Source organism: Maniola jurtina, chromosome 10 (assembly GCF_905333055.1).
Source record: "Maniola jurtina chromosome 10, ilManJurt1.1, whole genome shotgun sequence".
Lineage (NCBI taxonomy): Eukaryota > Metazoa > Arthropoda > Insecta > Lepidoptera > Nymphalidae > Maniola > Maniola jurtina.
Genome location: NC_060038.1, coordinates 8998143 through 9014394, shown reverse-complemented (window position 1 = coordinate 9014394; position 16252 = coordinate 8998143). Strand labels below are relative to the sequence as shown.

The 16252-nt window shown below is 39.4% G+C and overlaps 1 protein-coding gene across 1 annotated transcript; it reads left to right on the top strand.

The window, feature by feature from the left end:
• The first annotated feature begins 221 nt into the window (after positions 1-221).
• On the top strand, positions 222-5685 carry LOC123869090. The gene has a single exon (XM_045911826.1). It carries the CDS (start codon positions 222-224, stop codon positions 5586-5588), a length of 5367 nt encoding a protein of 1788 aa, XP_045767782.1. The 3' UTR covers positions 5589-5685.
• Positions 5686-16252: the final 10567 nt, after the last annotated feature.

Here is a 16252-nt window from a genome sequence, read left to right as displayed (position 1 = left end):
CAAATAACCAGCGGGGACAAGACTTGTGGCGCGACTTCGCATCACCGCAAAGCGACTCGGTGAGACGTGCCAGCCAAGACATCCCATCTAAATCCTTATCCTATATTCCTAATTCCTATGTTAACACAGTGTTCAACAATCTAACGCTATTTATCTACGCGCTACAACATTTACATGTAAGTACTTTGCTGTGACTTTACTTCTCTTTTACAAACTACAAAATGTCTAAAACTGATCTTACTTTGCCTAAATCTCCATTGTTAGACCCATCTGCGCAATTAATAAAAGAGTTAATCAAACAAAGGGGGGTTTTAAAGGGCAGATTAACTAAATTATCTGCATATGTAAGTTCCTTTGAAAATCAGGTTTTAGACCGCAGTAAGCGGGCAGAATTAAATTTAAGAATACAAGGTGCATCTAACTTGTTGTCTGAATTCAATCAAGTTCAAATGAAGTTAGATGGACTCCTTCCAGACTCAGAGGATGATGAGCAGCTCGAAGAGAGGGAATGCTTTGAAAACAAATATTATGCTATCATAGCTCAAGCAGAGTGCATCTTAGGTACTGAGTCCGTGCCATCTACTGTGAGAAATGAGTGTAGGGACAATCATGATGCGTATCAGGCGGTAAAGCTGCCGACTATCAACTTACCTTCCTTTGATGGTTCGTACGAACAGTGGCTCGAGTTTAAGAATACTTATGTGTCTCTCGTTCATGTGTCAAATACTATAAGTATTATTCAAAAATTTCACTATCTTAAGTCTGCACTTAAGGGCCCTGCCGCACTAGTTATTAATTCAATTGAATTTACTCCAGATAATTATTTTGTTGCCTGGGAGTTACTTATGAATAGATATAATAATAGTAGGCTTCTGATACATAATCATGTTAAAGCGTTGTTCACTATTCAACAAATATCGAAGGAGTCGCCTGTATTGTTGCGCAAACTAATTGATGTTGTGTTAAAGAACCTAAGATCCCTGAAGTTACTAGGCGAGCCCACAGAACATTGGGACACACTTATAATTTACATGGTTGTGTCAAAACTAGACGACTCAACGGAGCGAGCGTGGGAAAAACATAGGAGTGAGTTAGGATTAGGCGAACAACAGAAGGATGGCAAAGTGCTAGTACAGGTGACTCATTTGTTGGAGTTTTTAAAGGCAAGGGCTGACATGTTGGAAACACTACACGTGTCACATAGTAAAAATAATCAAGATTTTAATAAATTTACAAAAAATTCAAATAATAGTCCAGGCAATAGGGATAATTCGGGTAACAAGGTACGCTGCAATGTGTCCACGTCTAATTTGGACAAACAGTTTAAGAGATCATGCCCTTACTGTAAAGACATTCACAACCTATATTCATGCCAGACCTTTTTGGACTCCACCATAGACAATAAAATTAATTTTATTAAGAAAAATAAATTATGCGTGAATTGTCTCCGTGCCGGGCACGGACCGGACGTTTGTAGGTTCGGGCCCTGCCGGAAGTGCAACCTCAAACATAACACAATTATCCATCGCGAACGCAGCGCAACTGAAGGTCAAGTGGCACTACCACTAGCACCAGCGCAGAATGAATGCATCAGTGACTCACCTCAATGCACATCGGTTCAGACCTACTCGTCACAGGTTATTAGTGGTTCAGACGTCAAATGCGCGCAGGCGTCACTCACACAACCTGTATTGTTATCGACCGCGCTAGTCAGAGTAACAGATGATTCGGGAAAAACTATTATATGCCGCGTCATGCTTGATAGCGGGAGTCAGTGTTGCTTTATACGAAAGGCAATCTGCGACCTAATTAATACGCCATTAATACAGTCCACACGAAAAATACAAGGAATAGGAAATTCCGTCACACAATGTTTTCAATCGTGCAAAATTAACATTCGATCATTAAATGACGATTATTCTACCCATGTACAATGTTTGGTGTTACCGCAAATAACACCACCGGCGCCATCTATACCTATTAATTTCAACCAAATTAAAATTCCGCATCACATAACGCTAGCTGATCCCTCATACCTGGACGGTTTTGACATAGACATCTTAATAGGTGCTGATCACTTTTGGGACCTGTTAAGCGAAGGGAAAATTCCCCTTGCGAGTGGCCCTTTCTTACAAAATACAAAATTAGGTTGGGTCATTTCAGGACCGATAAATAACTTACCGGTTATTTCTAATACTATCCTTTGTAACTACACACAATTACATTCAATCGACTCCCAGTTACGCAAATTCTGGGAGCTCGAAGAAGTTTCCCCTGGCTTTCATGTGCAGTCTGAGGTGGAGCGTGCTTGCGAAGAAGACTTTGTCCTAAATACTAGGCGCGATCCTCAGGGACGATTTATTGTTAAAATACCATTCAGCGAGTCTCCCACCTTACTAGGTGACTCGTATACACAAGCATACAGGCGTTTAGTCGCTCTGGAAAAACGACTTTCGCGTTCAACGAATTGTGCGCAGCTATACAAGGCTTTTATTGACGAATATATTAGCCTGGGGCACATGGATCGTATACACGATTTTCCAACTCCACATTACTTCATGCCACACTTCTGTGTGTTTAACGAAAATAGTACCACAACCAAATTACGCGTCGTTTTCGATGCAAGCGCCAAATCCACCAGTGATAAATCCCTAAATGACTTACAAATGGTTGGCCCACCTATTCAAGGTGACTTATTTGCAATTTTACTGCGGTTTCGTGAAAACGCCTACATAGCTTGCGCCGATATAGAAAAAATGTACAGGCAGGTCTTAATAGATGTCAGTCAGCGTGACCTTCAACTTATCCTATGGCGTTCTAATCCTGCGGCTCCATTGGAAATTTATAGGCTGAACACGGTGACGTACGGGACGGCATCGGCACCTTTTCTTAGCGTTCGATGCTTACGGCAGTTGGCTATGGAATGCAATGATGTGGATGTAAAGCGAATTATTACACATGATTTCTATGTTGATGACATGATAACAGGGTCGGACGATAAAGATGAATTGTTAAAGTTATGTGAAAAGACAGCGAACGTTTTATCTACAGGATGTTTTCCACTTCGAAAGTGGGTCTTTAATTTCAAAAACGATTCTTTACCGTCGTCTCATACGCTCAAAGATTTGTCTTTAGGAGAACCAGGAATCGGATTGACTTATCCTCCTCAATCAAAGACGTTGGGATTGAGTTGGATAAGTCAATCCGATCAACTTAACTATCAATCTAAAGTTCGATTACCTTCAACTAAAATTACTAAACGCGTGATTTTGTCTACGATTTCACAGATTTTTGACCCTTTAGGTCTATTAAGCCCTACTATCATGACCGTCAAAATTCTGTTACAAAGACTGTGGCTACTTAAAACTGACTGGGATACGCAATTGCCAGAAGAGGTAGCTGACGAATTTAAAAGGTTTCTTAGTAATTTAGACGTGCTTAGCTGTTTAAGAATACCGCGTCATACGTTTACTAAGCACCACATACGCGCGGAATTGCACATATTTACCGACGCCTCGCAAAAGGCATACGGGGCGTGTGCATATATACGCACATTAACACAAAACGGCAGCGTATCGGTAAGGTTATTATGCGCAAAAGGAAAAGTAGCTCCTTTGAAACCTTTAACCGTTCCGAGGTTGGAATTGTGTGGTGCCGTAACAGGTGCTAAACTTTGCGTTAAAATAATAGAATCATTGCGTTGTGAGTTTGATGACGTCACTCTGTGGACCGATTCGACCATTGTACTAGGGTGGCTACGTATGGCGCCCTATCAACTTAAAACTTACGTACAAAATAGAGTAGTTGAAGTGCAAGAGATGACGCGTAATTATGCGTGGTATCATGTAGCGACTCAGGATAACCCAGCAGATTTAGTATCGAGGGGTGTTGATCTCAAATCACTCGAAAAATCAAACCTGTGGTGGGAAGGCCCACAGTTTTTTCGTGATCCTAATTTCAAGCCGCGCGCGATTAAGACTCCTACGACTAGTAAGGTTGCTGACCTACCCGAGGTTAAAGTTTTACACACCCAAAATGTTAATCCTCAGGAAGGTCAGTACATTGATCCTGTTATCACGTTTTCCAGATTCTCCCAGTTCAGTCGCATTCAGCGCGCTATGGCGTATGTTAAGCGTTTCATACACAATGCGCAATCACCGAGCAACAAACTGTCCGGTGCGCTGGATGTGGATGAGCTGAGAGAAGCGGTAAATACTCTTGCTCGGTTATCGCAACAGGAATCATTTCCGGAATATAATACTTTGCGCAATAATAAACCATTAGCAAAACGGAGCCAGTTAATGAAGTTGAGCGTATTCATTGATGAAAATGATTTAATTAGAGTGGGCGGTCGCTTATACAATGCTTCCGAATTCAATTATAATAAGAAACACCCCATTCTTTTATCAGCAAAGCATCCTTTCACCTCTTTGTTATTCCGATATGAACATTTACGGCAACTGCATGCAGCTCCACAGTTGCTGCTATTTACCATTCGAGAGTCGTGGTGGCCTATCGGTGGTAGGAACCTCGCAAAAAAGGTTGTGCACGAGTGTATAATTTGCACACGGTTAAGCGGTAAAACTCTAACGCCAATAATGGGCAACCTCCCAGCCGAGCGTCTAGCTCCAAGTTTTCCATTTGCAGTTAGTGGAGTTGACTATTTTGGGCCAGTATTCGTACTGAATCGCAAAGGAAGAGGCGCTAAATTAATAAAGGCGTACGTTAGCCTGTTTATTTGCTTTGCAACACGAGCTATTCATCTCGAGTTAGTCGGAGATTTATCGACTGATGCGTATCTGCTGGCGCTAAAGCGTTTCGTCTCGCGGCGTGGCAAGCCAGCTGAGATCTTCTCTGATAATGGAAGGAATTTTACAGGTCTAATGACAGAATTTTCAAAATTTTTAGCTAATTGCGCAGATGAGATTAAAGAATTCGCTATAAACAATAATATTAAGTTTAAGTTTATCCCTCCATATTCCCCGCATTTTGGAGGGCTGTGGGAAGCAGGGGTAAAGTCATGCAAGCACCATATTAGACGGGTTGTAGGCAATGCAAATTTTACATTTGAGGAGTTTAGCACGGTGTTGGCACAGGTAGAAGCCGTCCTTAACTCCCGTCCCCTATCTCCTATGTCGACTGATCCGAACGATTTCACCCCTCTCACACCCGCACACTTCTTGGTTGGCCGTCCGCTGACGTCGCCTGCCTGTGAAGACTACGAGCAAGTACCAGCACATCGACTCACGCGCTATCAGCGAGTCGAGCAAGCCCGACAGCACTTCTGGAGCCGGTGGTCCAAAGAGTATGTCTCCGAGCTCCAAGTGAGAACCAAATGGAACAAGGCCGGTGACAGTTTAAAAGAAGACACACTTGTGCTCATAAAGGAAGACAACAATCCCCCTCTGAAGTGGAGTATGGGCCGCATCGTCGCCATCTTCCCCGGAAAGGACGGAGTCTCTAGGGTAGCATCCATACGCATGGCTAATGGCAACGTGGTACGGCGAGCGTTCTCGAAGATCTGCCCCTTACCAGTGACGTGTGGTCCGAATTCAACTGCTCCAACCAGTCCAACCGGTACCAAGTGATTGAGAACCTTTGAAAGTGATGCCTTTCAAGGCCGGGGGAGTGTTCGTGTGTACCAGACGTTAAAAACTTATTGTGCTTATGGCCTTACAAAAACTGAAATAGTCTGTGGCGAATGAAAAATGTCACGTCTGACGTTTGTCACTTTTTGATTTTTATATATTCGAAAAAGGATTGTTAATTTTGCATCAATGTAGCTATTATTGTTAAAATAAACGTTATTATACGTATTCGCAAAACAGTTTTACTAGTAAAGTCAATAAACATCGAATACCACCAACAATCAAACAAACTGTTTTAGAGTAGATTCATTTGGTGTTGTATTATAGTTTGTTTTAAGAAGCTTGAAGCTGCTGTGCTGCAAATATGAGTGCAAGCAAAGAAATTGCATACACCCAAACTCCTGAAGTTGCGAGACGTCGACAGAATTTAGCAGTAAACAAGAAAAAAATATGCAAAACTGCGCCACTCTACTCCAACTAAGCAAAACAAGAAGCCAGAACGCATAGAAAACATCGAAAACGACCCTTTTGAATTCACAACAGACCCAGTTTGCAGATTTAAGCCCTATAAGTCGCGACGCTGTAATGTTCTATTCGTACCATATAAAGACCGACAAGCTCCACTTACTCGAGAGCCTATGCCTGGTAGAGAAAGTCCTCTACCAGAATTGATCATAGAAATAGAAAAAAAAAATATAAATGAAGAAACAGAAGAATATTTAAAAGATTTAGAAAGAATAATGGTAAAAGTCTATGCAAAGTATATGTTACAATGTGAAGACATAAATTCCGATGATTCGGATGTTCAGAGATTCAACAATTAGTAATAAAGGAATATACTCACGTGACTAATTGCAATAAGCGCGATATATATTATATTAATTAATATTTGAAACTAATAGATTAACTGAACGGATTATAGTCCGGATTTTCTGAATTTGTTTTGTTATATCTATTCACATAAGTTATTTGATCAATTATAATTTCTGGATGTTTTGCTTTTGGATTATTAATATCTTAGTTTGCTCTTCGTTGAAATGACGTAGATACTACTTCATCTTTAGGTTCATGTTCTATAATGTTTGGAAAGATGTGTGAAGTCTGCCAATCTGCACTTGGCCAACGTGACGGACTATGGGCAAACCATTTTCATTTTAAGAGGAGACTCGTGCTCAGTAATGACAATGAGCTAGCGATAGGTTGATGATGATGTTGACAATGTAAAAAAAATTTTTTTAAATTACCTGCGTTGGTACTTAATGAAAGAGCTAATTAAACAGTTCCGTTTCTCTTAATATCGACCGCTATTATTGGGTATGCCTCATAAAAAGAACTCAATAAAACATAAAGCTTTGGTCCGCGCTTGGCCCCGAGTCGGGTCGTCTCCAATAAAATACAAATAGAGTCGATTGAAATGCAGGACGAACTCGGTTGTTTACTTGATGCCGCTTCGATGGCGTCGGCGACCACGGCACCGATAACCAAGATTGCTTTTTTCAGTCTCCAATCACTTGTAAAATGTTTATGAGCAAATTAAAAGCGGCTATGTACGATTTCGTACCGATGAGGTAATTTTTTTACCTATCAAACTTTCCTGTAAAGATTTACACTAGTTTTAGGATCCGTTAGAACTTATGTTCTTGGCTGATCTAGTATCTTGTACATTAGGCAATGCACAAGGAACTACAGGCATATAAACCACCGAAACAGATAAATCTGTATGGCGCAACGTGCAATAGGTGTGCGATATGCACCAACCGCCCTGCCACTGCAAAATATGGAGGGAAAGCAAGCCACCAAGCAAGCATTACGCAGCACCACCACGCAAGGGAGATTAGCAGTGGAAGTGCGAGCGTTGCACCATACCGATTTGTCCGTTTCAGCGGACTATAACAAATTAAGCTTTTGGTTCCTTGTAAATCATAGACTTCTGCAAAAGTAACGCTTGCTTCTATACAATATACAAAATTATGAATTTTTTCAACCTCGATGGGAGCTTCATGTTGTGTCTTTTGGCGTATAGACCTTGGGGCCGTGAGACCCGGGGGCCCGAGCTCTTTTTGAGGAAATTTTGAAAAAGGTTATCGAGTCAACCGGGGATCCGAGAGCTGGCAGCTACCTCGGGCAAAGAATTAGTCTGGTCATCTCAAGAGGTAATGCTGCCAGCATCTTGGGTACAATGCCTCACTGCGGTGGTTTCGATGAGGTTCTAGATTGAATTGAATTTGTTTTAGTTTTTAATTTAATATTTTTTTGTTTTGATTTAGATTTAAGTTTATTTTATAGAATTGTTAATTATTATTATTATTATACCTAATTCTGGAATTATAATACAAAAGTTCAAAATTATGGTGCATTTTTATTTTCGATATTTTAGTAATAGGTAGGTACCTACTTATAAGTTAGCTTTGGGTAGTTTGGTGAATTTTTATAATTTAATTTAAATAATTGTTTTATGCCTAGTTTCCACTCAGTAGTATGACAGTTTACATTGTAATATTTACTTATGGTTGCGAGTAAATACGAGTATAATTAAATAGTACAGCGTAGCAGATATACTCGTACGAGTAGGTCTGTCGGTCCTTGCATTGCTTTGGAGTATAATTATTATGAGGATCGGTTATGTTGACACGGGGCTATTTCTGCACACGCAGCTATTGGAATAATTGAGGTGTACATTTTCACTTTGTTCCGTTTCCATTCGATTAAAATCGTTGTACCTCACCTATATACAACGTATTCGGCGCTTACTAAACGATTTGAACAGTTCGTCGGTTTGCGCAACCGAGCGCGCTTTTTTGCGTTGGCTTGTGTGAAATGAATCGTTTCTTCCTTTTTTTTATTAGTGATCATTCAAAATGATATAATGAAATAAAAGTTTTAGTAACATTTAAGAGTAAATTATGTGTTTCCAATTAATTAAGTTTTATCATACCTATCTCGATGCCGAAAGTGTTATCGCTATATTAGACGACTTAGGTAAATCAAAAATATTGGAGAAATAGCAAGTGGTAATGAGCAATTTAACAGTCAAATATGGTTCGCGGTTAGTGGTGACAGTTAAAATAATTTTAAACGTAAGTTTATAACGGTTAGTTACAGCGTAGTTTGAATTATATTGGCTACTGGGTCTCGCAAGTCATCTGAGTACATTTTATGAGCATCTAATAAAATTTTTATCGTGTAACAGTAAAGAAGCAATCAGTCTGTCGGATATTGGCCTGCAGGGTCCGTAAACACGCGCATTTTATGTTTCTACTAACCGCTTTTCATAGATTTGTGAAAAATTTTGCAATACATACCTACTACGTACTCGTATTTATAGTGTTTAAGAATATATAAGTACAACAGAAAATATTATATAACAACAAGTTTAATATTATAACAACTTTTTAATTTATAGGTAGCGCACTGCAAAGGGCAGACTGAAGCCCGAAAGGTTAAAATATAAAATAAAACGCGTTTTGCGTATTTAATTAAGTAAAATTAAGTAGGTACTTAATTTTTGTTCCATTTTACTTAGTAATATTATATTGATTTTATGTTCGCTTATAAACCTGCCTACTAACGAATTTTAGTTTGATCTTTATACCAGGCGCACTTGGCTAACATGGTGAACTATGGCGTAAACCCTTCTCATTCTGAGAAAAGGCCAAGTTCAACGTGGCGATGGAGTGGGATGGTCATGATTTTTTAAGTGTAAAGGCTCGCGCGTGTCTGCAATCACACCAAACAGCTGATGCCGATGCAAAGAAGCGAAAGGAAGGTGGAGTGTGCTTGCCTAGAAGGCGCCTATTCACTTTTCTTTTGATGGTGCCAATATTATAGCTACCTGGAAAAATGGAAGCCGAAAAGGCAGTCTATATGCTAGCAGTCCTAATTAGAAGAGGAAATTAATCGCTTCATACAACTGCGTGGAATTTCGACTATGTAGAGTGTATGTAGACCGTGGTATAGACCTTTGCGATGTGTTGCGGTTCAATCGTATAATGGCGAGGTGGAATAATGATATTACACATGTCTTGTTTAGTAAAAAAACGCAGTTAGCAACAGAAGTCCATGGGCGTCGTGACGGTCATGAGCGGGTTATGTATTCGGTGTAGGCGCGATATCCCGGCAACAACGGCATCGGCACGCGCGGCCTTCCCATCGTTTGACAAGGATTTACCGATCTGTACTAATATGTTTGTGCGTCTCACCCATGCTTGTCAATAAACTATCAGCTGTTATTGTATCTATCTGTCGAAATCAACATAATTTCGTTTAATAAATTCCTTCGTTTCGTTTGGGTTCGTGAAGAAATAATACTAAAGATCATAGATCACTTACACGACACAGCTCCCGCACGGTAAAGAATATACGTGGGCGGTCCCAAAATGAATTGGCCTGATATAGTTCTAACCAACATATCGATACATGTTATGTTATATCGGACAGTACGTTTATCGTGTTACTTTATATACTAACATGCATCGACATGAAAAGCGTAGTCTCAGCTCAGCAGTGGTTTGAACATCAAGATTCGCGTGTTTTTTGGAAATGTCGAAAACCGAATATCGAAGCGTCACAAGTTTCTGTTTAATGAAGACTTATCTCCCGCCCAAATAAAAGAACGATTAGATGATGTGTACAAGGAGTCTTTCCCCTTGTAAAGCACAGTAAGAAACTGGGTGAAAGAGTTTCACTTCGGGAGAGAAACGGTCGAAGGCTTCGGCCATGACGGTCGACCGGTGAAAGTGTTCTCTCCTGAAACTATTGCTGTAATCGAAGAGGAGGTTTTAAGTGACCGCCGTTTGAAGATTAGAGTAATTGCAGCTAGACTTAGGCTCTCTAAAAGTACCATCCATCGTGCAATCCATGACCATTTTCGTATGAAAAAAGTTAGTGCAAGATGAGTTCCGAAACTTCTTTCAGCTGTCCAAAGACAGGAGCGAGTGCGCTGTGCAACCGAGTTTTTAGGCCTTTGGGACGAAAACCCAAAGAATGTAATCGAGCGGCTACTTACTGGTGATGAAACTATGGTCTTATATCATGATCCAGAAAGCAAGCGCGAGTCAATGGAATGGTGTTACAAGGGTGAAAAGCCATCTAGAAAGGCAAAGGTGCAAAATCCACCAAAAATGTCTTGTGTACAATCTATTGGGATTCTCAAGGGATTTTGATGGCAGAATTTAAAAAACGTAATACAATCGTAAACGGCGAATATTATGCTTCATTACTATATAAACTGCGAGACACGATTAAGGAGAAGCGCAGAGGCAAGTTGTCTTAAAGCGTCCTGTTGCTCCACGACAACGCACCCGTTCACACTGCCGGTGTTCCGAAGGCTGCAGTTTGTGAATGCGGGTTCACGGAACTGGAACATCCACCGTATAGTCCAGGCCTGGCCCGCTCAGACTATTATTTGTTCCCAAATTTAAAGCGGGTCTTAAGAGGAAGGAAATTTTCAAACGATGAAGAGTTGCAGGCGGCCGATTTTAGTCATTTTGAAGACAAAGATTGAAGTCACTTTTATGAAGGTTTAAAGATGTTAGTTCTCAGAAGTCAAAAGTGTGTTTATATTAGTGGAGATTATATAGAAAAATAAAATTGGTTTCATCTCATTTTGTTGACTATTTCATAGCTAGGCCAATTCATTATGGGACCGCCTAGGTACATTCTAAATGGGCTTAAAGTCGTGCTTTGTACATCATTTTACAGCGTCAACATACACTTGCAAACAACGAGCAGCAAGCGAGATGCCGCAATTTAGTCACTCGATGTTTAGACGTCACCTTACCACGCGCTTCAAGCGAGCGGCCCACGCGTCTCCAGTGTGCGGTCCACTCGAGCAAATTGTAGCTTACGCAGTAGGGAGACACCGTACTGCTAGCCGTCATCGCGCGGACAGCGAGCTTTCTTCTTTCCTTTTTCACTTCGATTTGAGGCGGAGCCGTGCGGGTGTTGTGTGGGAACGGTCAACGGTGTCATGTAAATGAGCTACGACCTTTACTTCTACCATTTTCATCAATATAACTTGAGTCAATGTTACAACAAGCGCTATAATTGACTGCTAGGTAGGTAGGAACTTACATGCTGGTCAACCTATCAGAAGTCAGTACACGCATAAGGTAAGGTGTAGCCGGTGTAGCCATACTAGTTGCTTAAAACTTCATTTTCGCCATTATTTCTTAAACTGTAGTTTTGCCAAAAACTTAATTTTGTAAAAAAAATATAATAAGTAATTTAAAAATTCAACTTTTTTAAAAAGATCGAAGGTCTAAATGAATTTTTTTGGACTCGCGCTTTTCATGTTCAGGAGCTAGTACCTAACCCTAAAAATTCATTCTTTTAAAATTGTATTTTCTCTGTGTGCCTACCCTAGCTGCAATAGGTTTCTATAGCTGCTAAATTTAACAGTAGAGCTCTTATAGTTTATTTTTAAAATGCCTGTGACACACAGACAGACGGAGAGATGGACTGGACAAAACTACTTTTTTAATTAAAAAAAAAGAATATTAGCCATATTAATTAATCCGACTAATATTTCCCTTTCCTCTCCAAATAAGCGAAAAGTTGTGCTAGGAGGGAGTACAACCAAAGTGCAATGGATGGGATTTAAGCCGCCGACCTTTCGGAATTCAGTCCGCTACTTAACCGTTGAGCTATTGTGATTTTTAACCTTTGCTCACTACGACGGAACCCTAAAAGGTGTTGTAAAGATAATACATAAGTATAACTATTTATTTTAATTGGTACGTAATAATGATTATGAGCAACCAGTTTAGTAATTCTGTCGTCGACTTATGCAATTGGTAGGTGAGCAATGCAAGATCCCGACAACGGCGTCGGTGGCACGCAGGACACGCGCTCCGTTTGATGAGGATTTACCGCCTTTGCTAGCATGTTTGAGCATACCCGATAAACGATAAATACAATAAAATAAAACCACTGAAATGCATAAATGAAAGAGGTGGACGAGATGTGCGGTCGTGCTCTACAAAATGACAGTTATTTTTTGTGTCGGTTCAAGCGCTCGCGCCCTTCTAAAATTACGGGGCATTTAAATTGACACTTTGTGGGTTCGAAAACGGGGACCTCTAACCTGTCAGAGCTATGTACGTTTTTACAAAACGTCACCTGCTTTAACGGCGAAGAAAAACATCGTAAGGAAACCTGCATGTCTGAGAGTTCTCCATTGTTCTCAAAGGTGTGTGAAGTCTGCCAATCCACACTGGGCCAGCGTGGCTGAATTTGGCCCTACTCATTCTGAAAGGATACCTGTGCGTAGTGTAGTAGCCTTGCGTTAGGTTGACCATGATCATGATGATGAGGTAAAGTAGGTACCGTAACGTAACACAGTTATCTAACTTTAAATCGGTAGGTATAAAAATATGAGCATTGGACGTGGAAACTGCATTCGCTTAGAACAGAGCTAATCTAACTTCGTACGAGTTCTAAAAACAGGAAAAACAGTGCCCAACTTATAATAGTGTGTTCGATGCAATTGGCAGCTAATTTGTAGCACGACCTACGTTGCATTGTGACGATTTTTATGGGTCTCTTTTAAAAAATAACTTTCGCACGCAATTACGTGTGCTTGCTTTAAAAACGTCAGCTGAAAAGTTGAACAACATTTAAATTAACACTTGTTACTTAATTAAGAGAACCGTAAAAATCGCCGCAGTGCAAAGTAAAAAATTGCGGCCCATTTTAAAATCACTACTTATCCACCGTGTCTGATAATAAATGTAGCTTACTCCTAAAGTCCATAGTTATTAATTTTCATATTATTATTCTAAATGTGAAAGTATGATGGCTGTCCGTCTGTCTGCTAGCTTTTCACAGCCCATATTGCGCTTAACCAATTTTGACGAAATCTGGTACAGTGATAGCTTGCATCCCGGGGATGGAAAAAGATTACTGTTTGTCCCGGTAAACCAAAAAAATCCCATGGGATTACTAAAAAAAAATCCCTTGAAAGCCGTATGAAAATCCGTACAGTAGTTTTTCAAAGCCCGCACAAATACAAACTCAGCAGGCGGGAGACTTTAATTTAAGTACCTATAATAATATTATGTAGTGATGAAATACTTTTTTGGTTTCGTATTTATAAATTAATAATATAAAACGTTTGGGAATATTTAATGTGTTTATAATAGGTCACTCACACGAAAGCTTTACGGCGTAAATTATATGGGAGGATGTCATAAAGATGGCATATTAAGAGAGCTCGTAGAGGGAAGGAAGGTGCACGTTTATTATATTTCCGTGTGAAATTCGCAAACTCTTACCTAATCCGTGGCCACGTCTGTCCGCATTGCAATAAAACCGACTCGTAGTAATATCATGATATTCATATGTGATGAACTCGGAATATTATTGCTTTAAAGTTAGTGAGTGGGCAGCAATCACGAGTGCCACTATACTCTTTAGCATCGCGATAGATAAAAAATAAAACGAAATACCTATAAGGTTGACAGTCAACCTTCAGGGAAATCAGGGAAGCACTAAAACAAGAAGAACTAATTCGCGAATAGCTGAGTTCCAACTAAACCCGGCAGTCTCGCAAGCTTGGGGCGCCTTCGACGGAGATATAAAGGCATTTCTTCGGTCGAGGCAGCACGGCGCACATACTTTTTTCCGTGAGGAAAATGCGTCATGGATACCACCGACCATGGTGGTTATGTCGGAACCGCACTGCAAGATATAAAACAAAGCCTCGCAAAGACCTTTCTGATGGATACAGACACTATTGGTGTTTATATAAATAGTAAAAATAGGTATTAAAATAGGTATTCATGCACCCCATCCAATGATTTTAATCTCCATTCCTTAAAATAAACCTGTACCCACCGGAGCTATTTTGTTCAGTGCAGCTTATTGATTTAGTAAATTCGTGTTTTCCTATCTATCTCAAAGTATAGATCAGGGCTTTGTACCGTAAGACTACATAATATATCTACTTAAAAATAATTTAAAAAAATAGTCTAGTTTCATGAAAATAAAACCTTATAACTGCGAACGTAATGTACCTACGTCTACACATCAAATTTTCATAACCGAAATATGTGAAAACGTCGGATGAAATGATGAACTAACTGATCCACTAATTCAATAAAGATTGTGGGTACAACTCTGATAGATCGGTCATGTTGTTTTTACGATTGGAATTAATTTCATAAATAATTAATAAAGCATATTTGGATCGGCGAGTGCTGGACACGGATGGAAATGCACTCGGCAAATTGACTGAAAACCGCAATCGGGAAAAGGCTAAATACCTGCTAATGATGGTCCGATTGAAGCTTTTAACTTTATTGAAATTAATAAAAACTGCGACAGAATTCAAAGGCACCCAGTTTCATAAAGTGCAAAACAAATTCATGTAAAAAATATACAAAGAAAAATACGAGTATTTAAAACTACTAAATTACTATTTTGAGGTATGGAAAATTCTATCAAAGAACTGTACCACTGCTACAGTTCAAACTCATTATAATTAAGATATAATTTAATACTATTTTAAATACTTTTATAAAGTAAATACTTCTTTAGGCGCGTTGGGCGATTTTAGGATGGTAACGAGTCACACACACACAAATTTTATTGGCTTATTTTATTCCTCAACGCAACCTAAGGTATAATTTTTAATAAGTTTAGTTTAATAAGATCAAACTAAATGATAACCATCAAACTCATTTAACATTGGTTTGTTTTACATTGTTGTTTTACTGAGTGAGACTAAATTATTTTTTGTAGAAAATTCAATGAATTAAAAATAAACGTCAAATGAGCATGGTGGCTCTCATTTAGCATTGATCTCTGAGCTAGCAAATTACCCTGCTGAAGATTATTATCATGAAGTCCAGAGAGAAAGAGAGTTATGGTGTACCTACCCACGTAATTTATCAAACCTGATTATTACATAGCTCCGTTCCGCTCCGCTTTATGGGACAGGCACCCTAATGTAGGTAGACATGTAGATGAATGTGTGTGTTATCATATCAGAAAATGTCAAATGAAATAGAGTAATAAATAAATAATCGAATCGTTAGTGACCACAATAAAATTTGTTCAAATATGTGATTGTACAGGTACTTAATTGACAAAATCAGTAAAATACATTTTTGTTTTAACATGATGTAAATTAAGTGAAAAAAAAAAAATAGTGTATGGGATGAGTTGCAAACGGGACGAGATGCGAACGGGACAAGCTGCGTATGGGCCAAGATGCGAAAGGGGACGCACTGCGAATTGGACGAGTTGCGAATGGGATGCTAACAAATCGTTATGGGGGTTATTATGGCGTTGATATTTATTCTTCTCTATAGTATTAAATAAAGCGTGAATCCGTCATCCCTTTTAAGTATTTTGCATACTTTATGCCTACCTATGGCTTCTTCTGACCGTGATGCCGTAGGTCTAAGAAACCTAATGTTTTTTTAAATATGTATATATGTAACGACATATTACTCGAGGGGTTAAACCAAAAATTTTTCGACCCTTAACTTTTCATGGTACCTACCCTGAAAACTCTTTTTTTTTCAAAATAATATGCTTCCGTATAGCGGTAAGTACTTAACAGGTTTCTGTAACTGATTTTCAACTTTACAGCTCCCACAGTTAATAATTAAATTGGTCGTGAAACAGATGGGCAGACGGACTAGACGAAACTAAATTCC

What these genes read in the sequence shown, in the direction of transcription:
- LOC123869090 (XM_045911826.1), top strand. Translation starts at nt 222, where the DNA reads ATGTCTAAAACTGATCTTACTTTGCCTAAATCTCCATTGTTAGACCCA.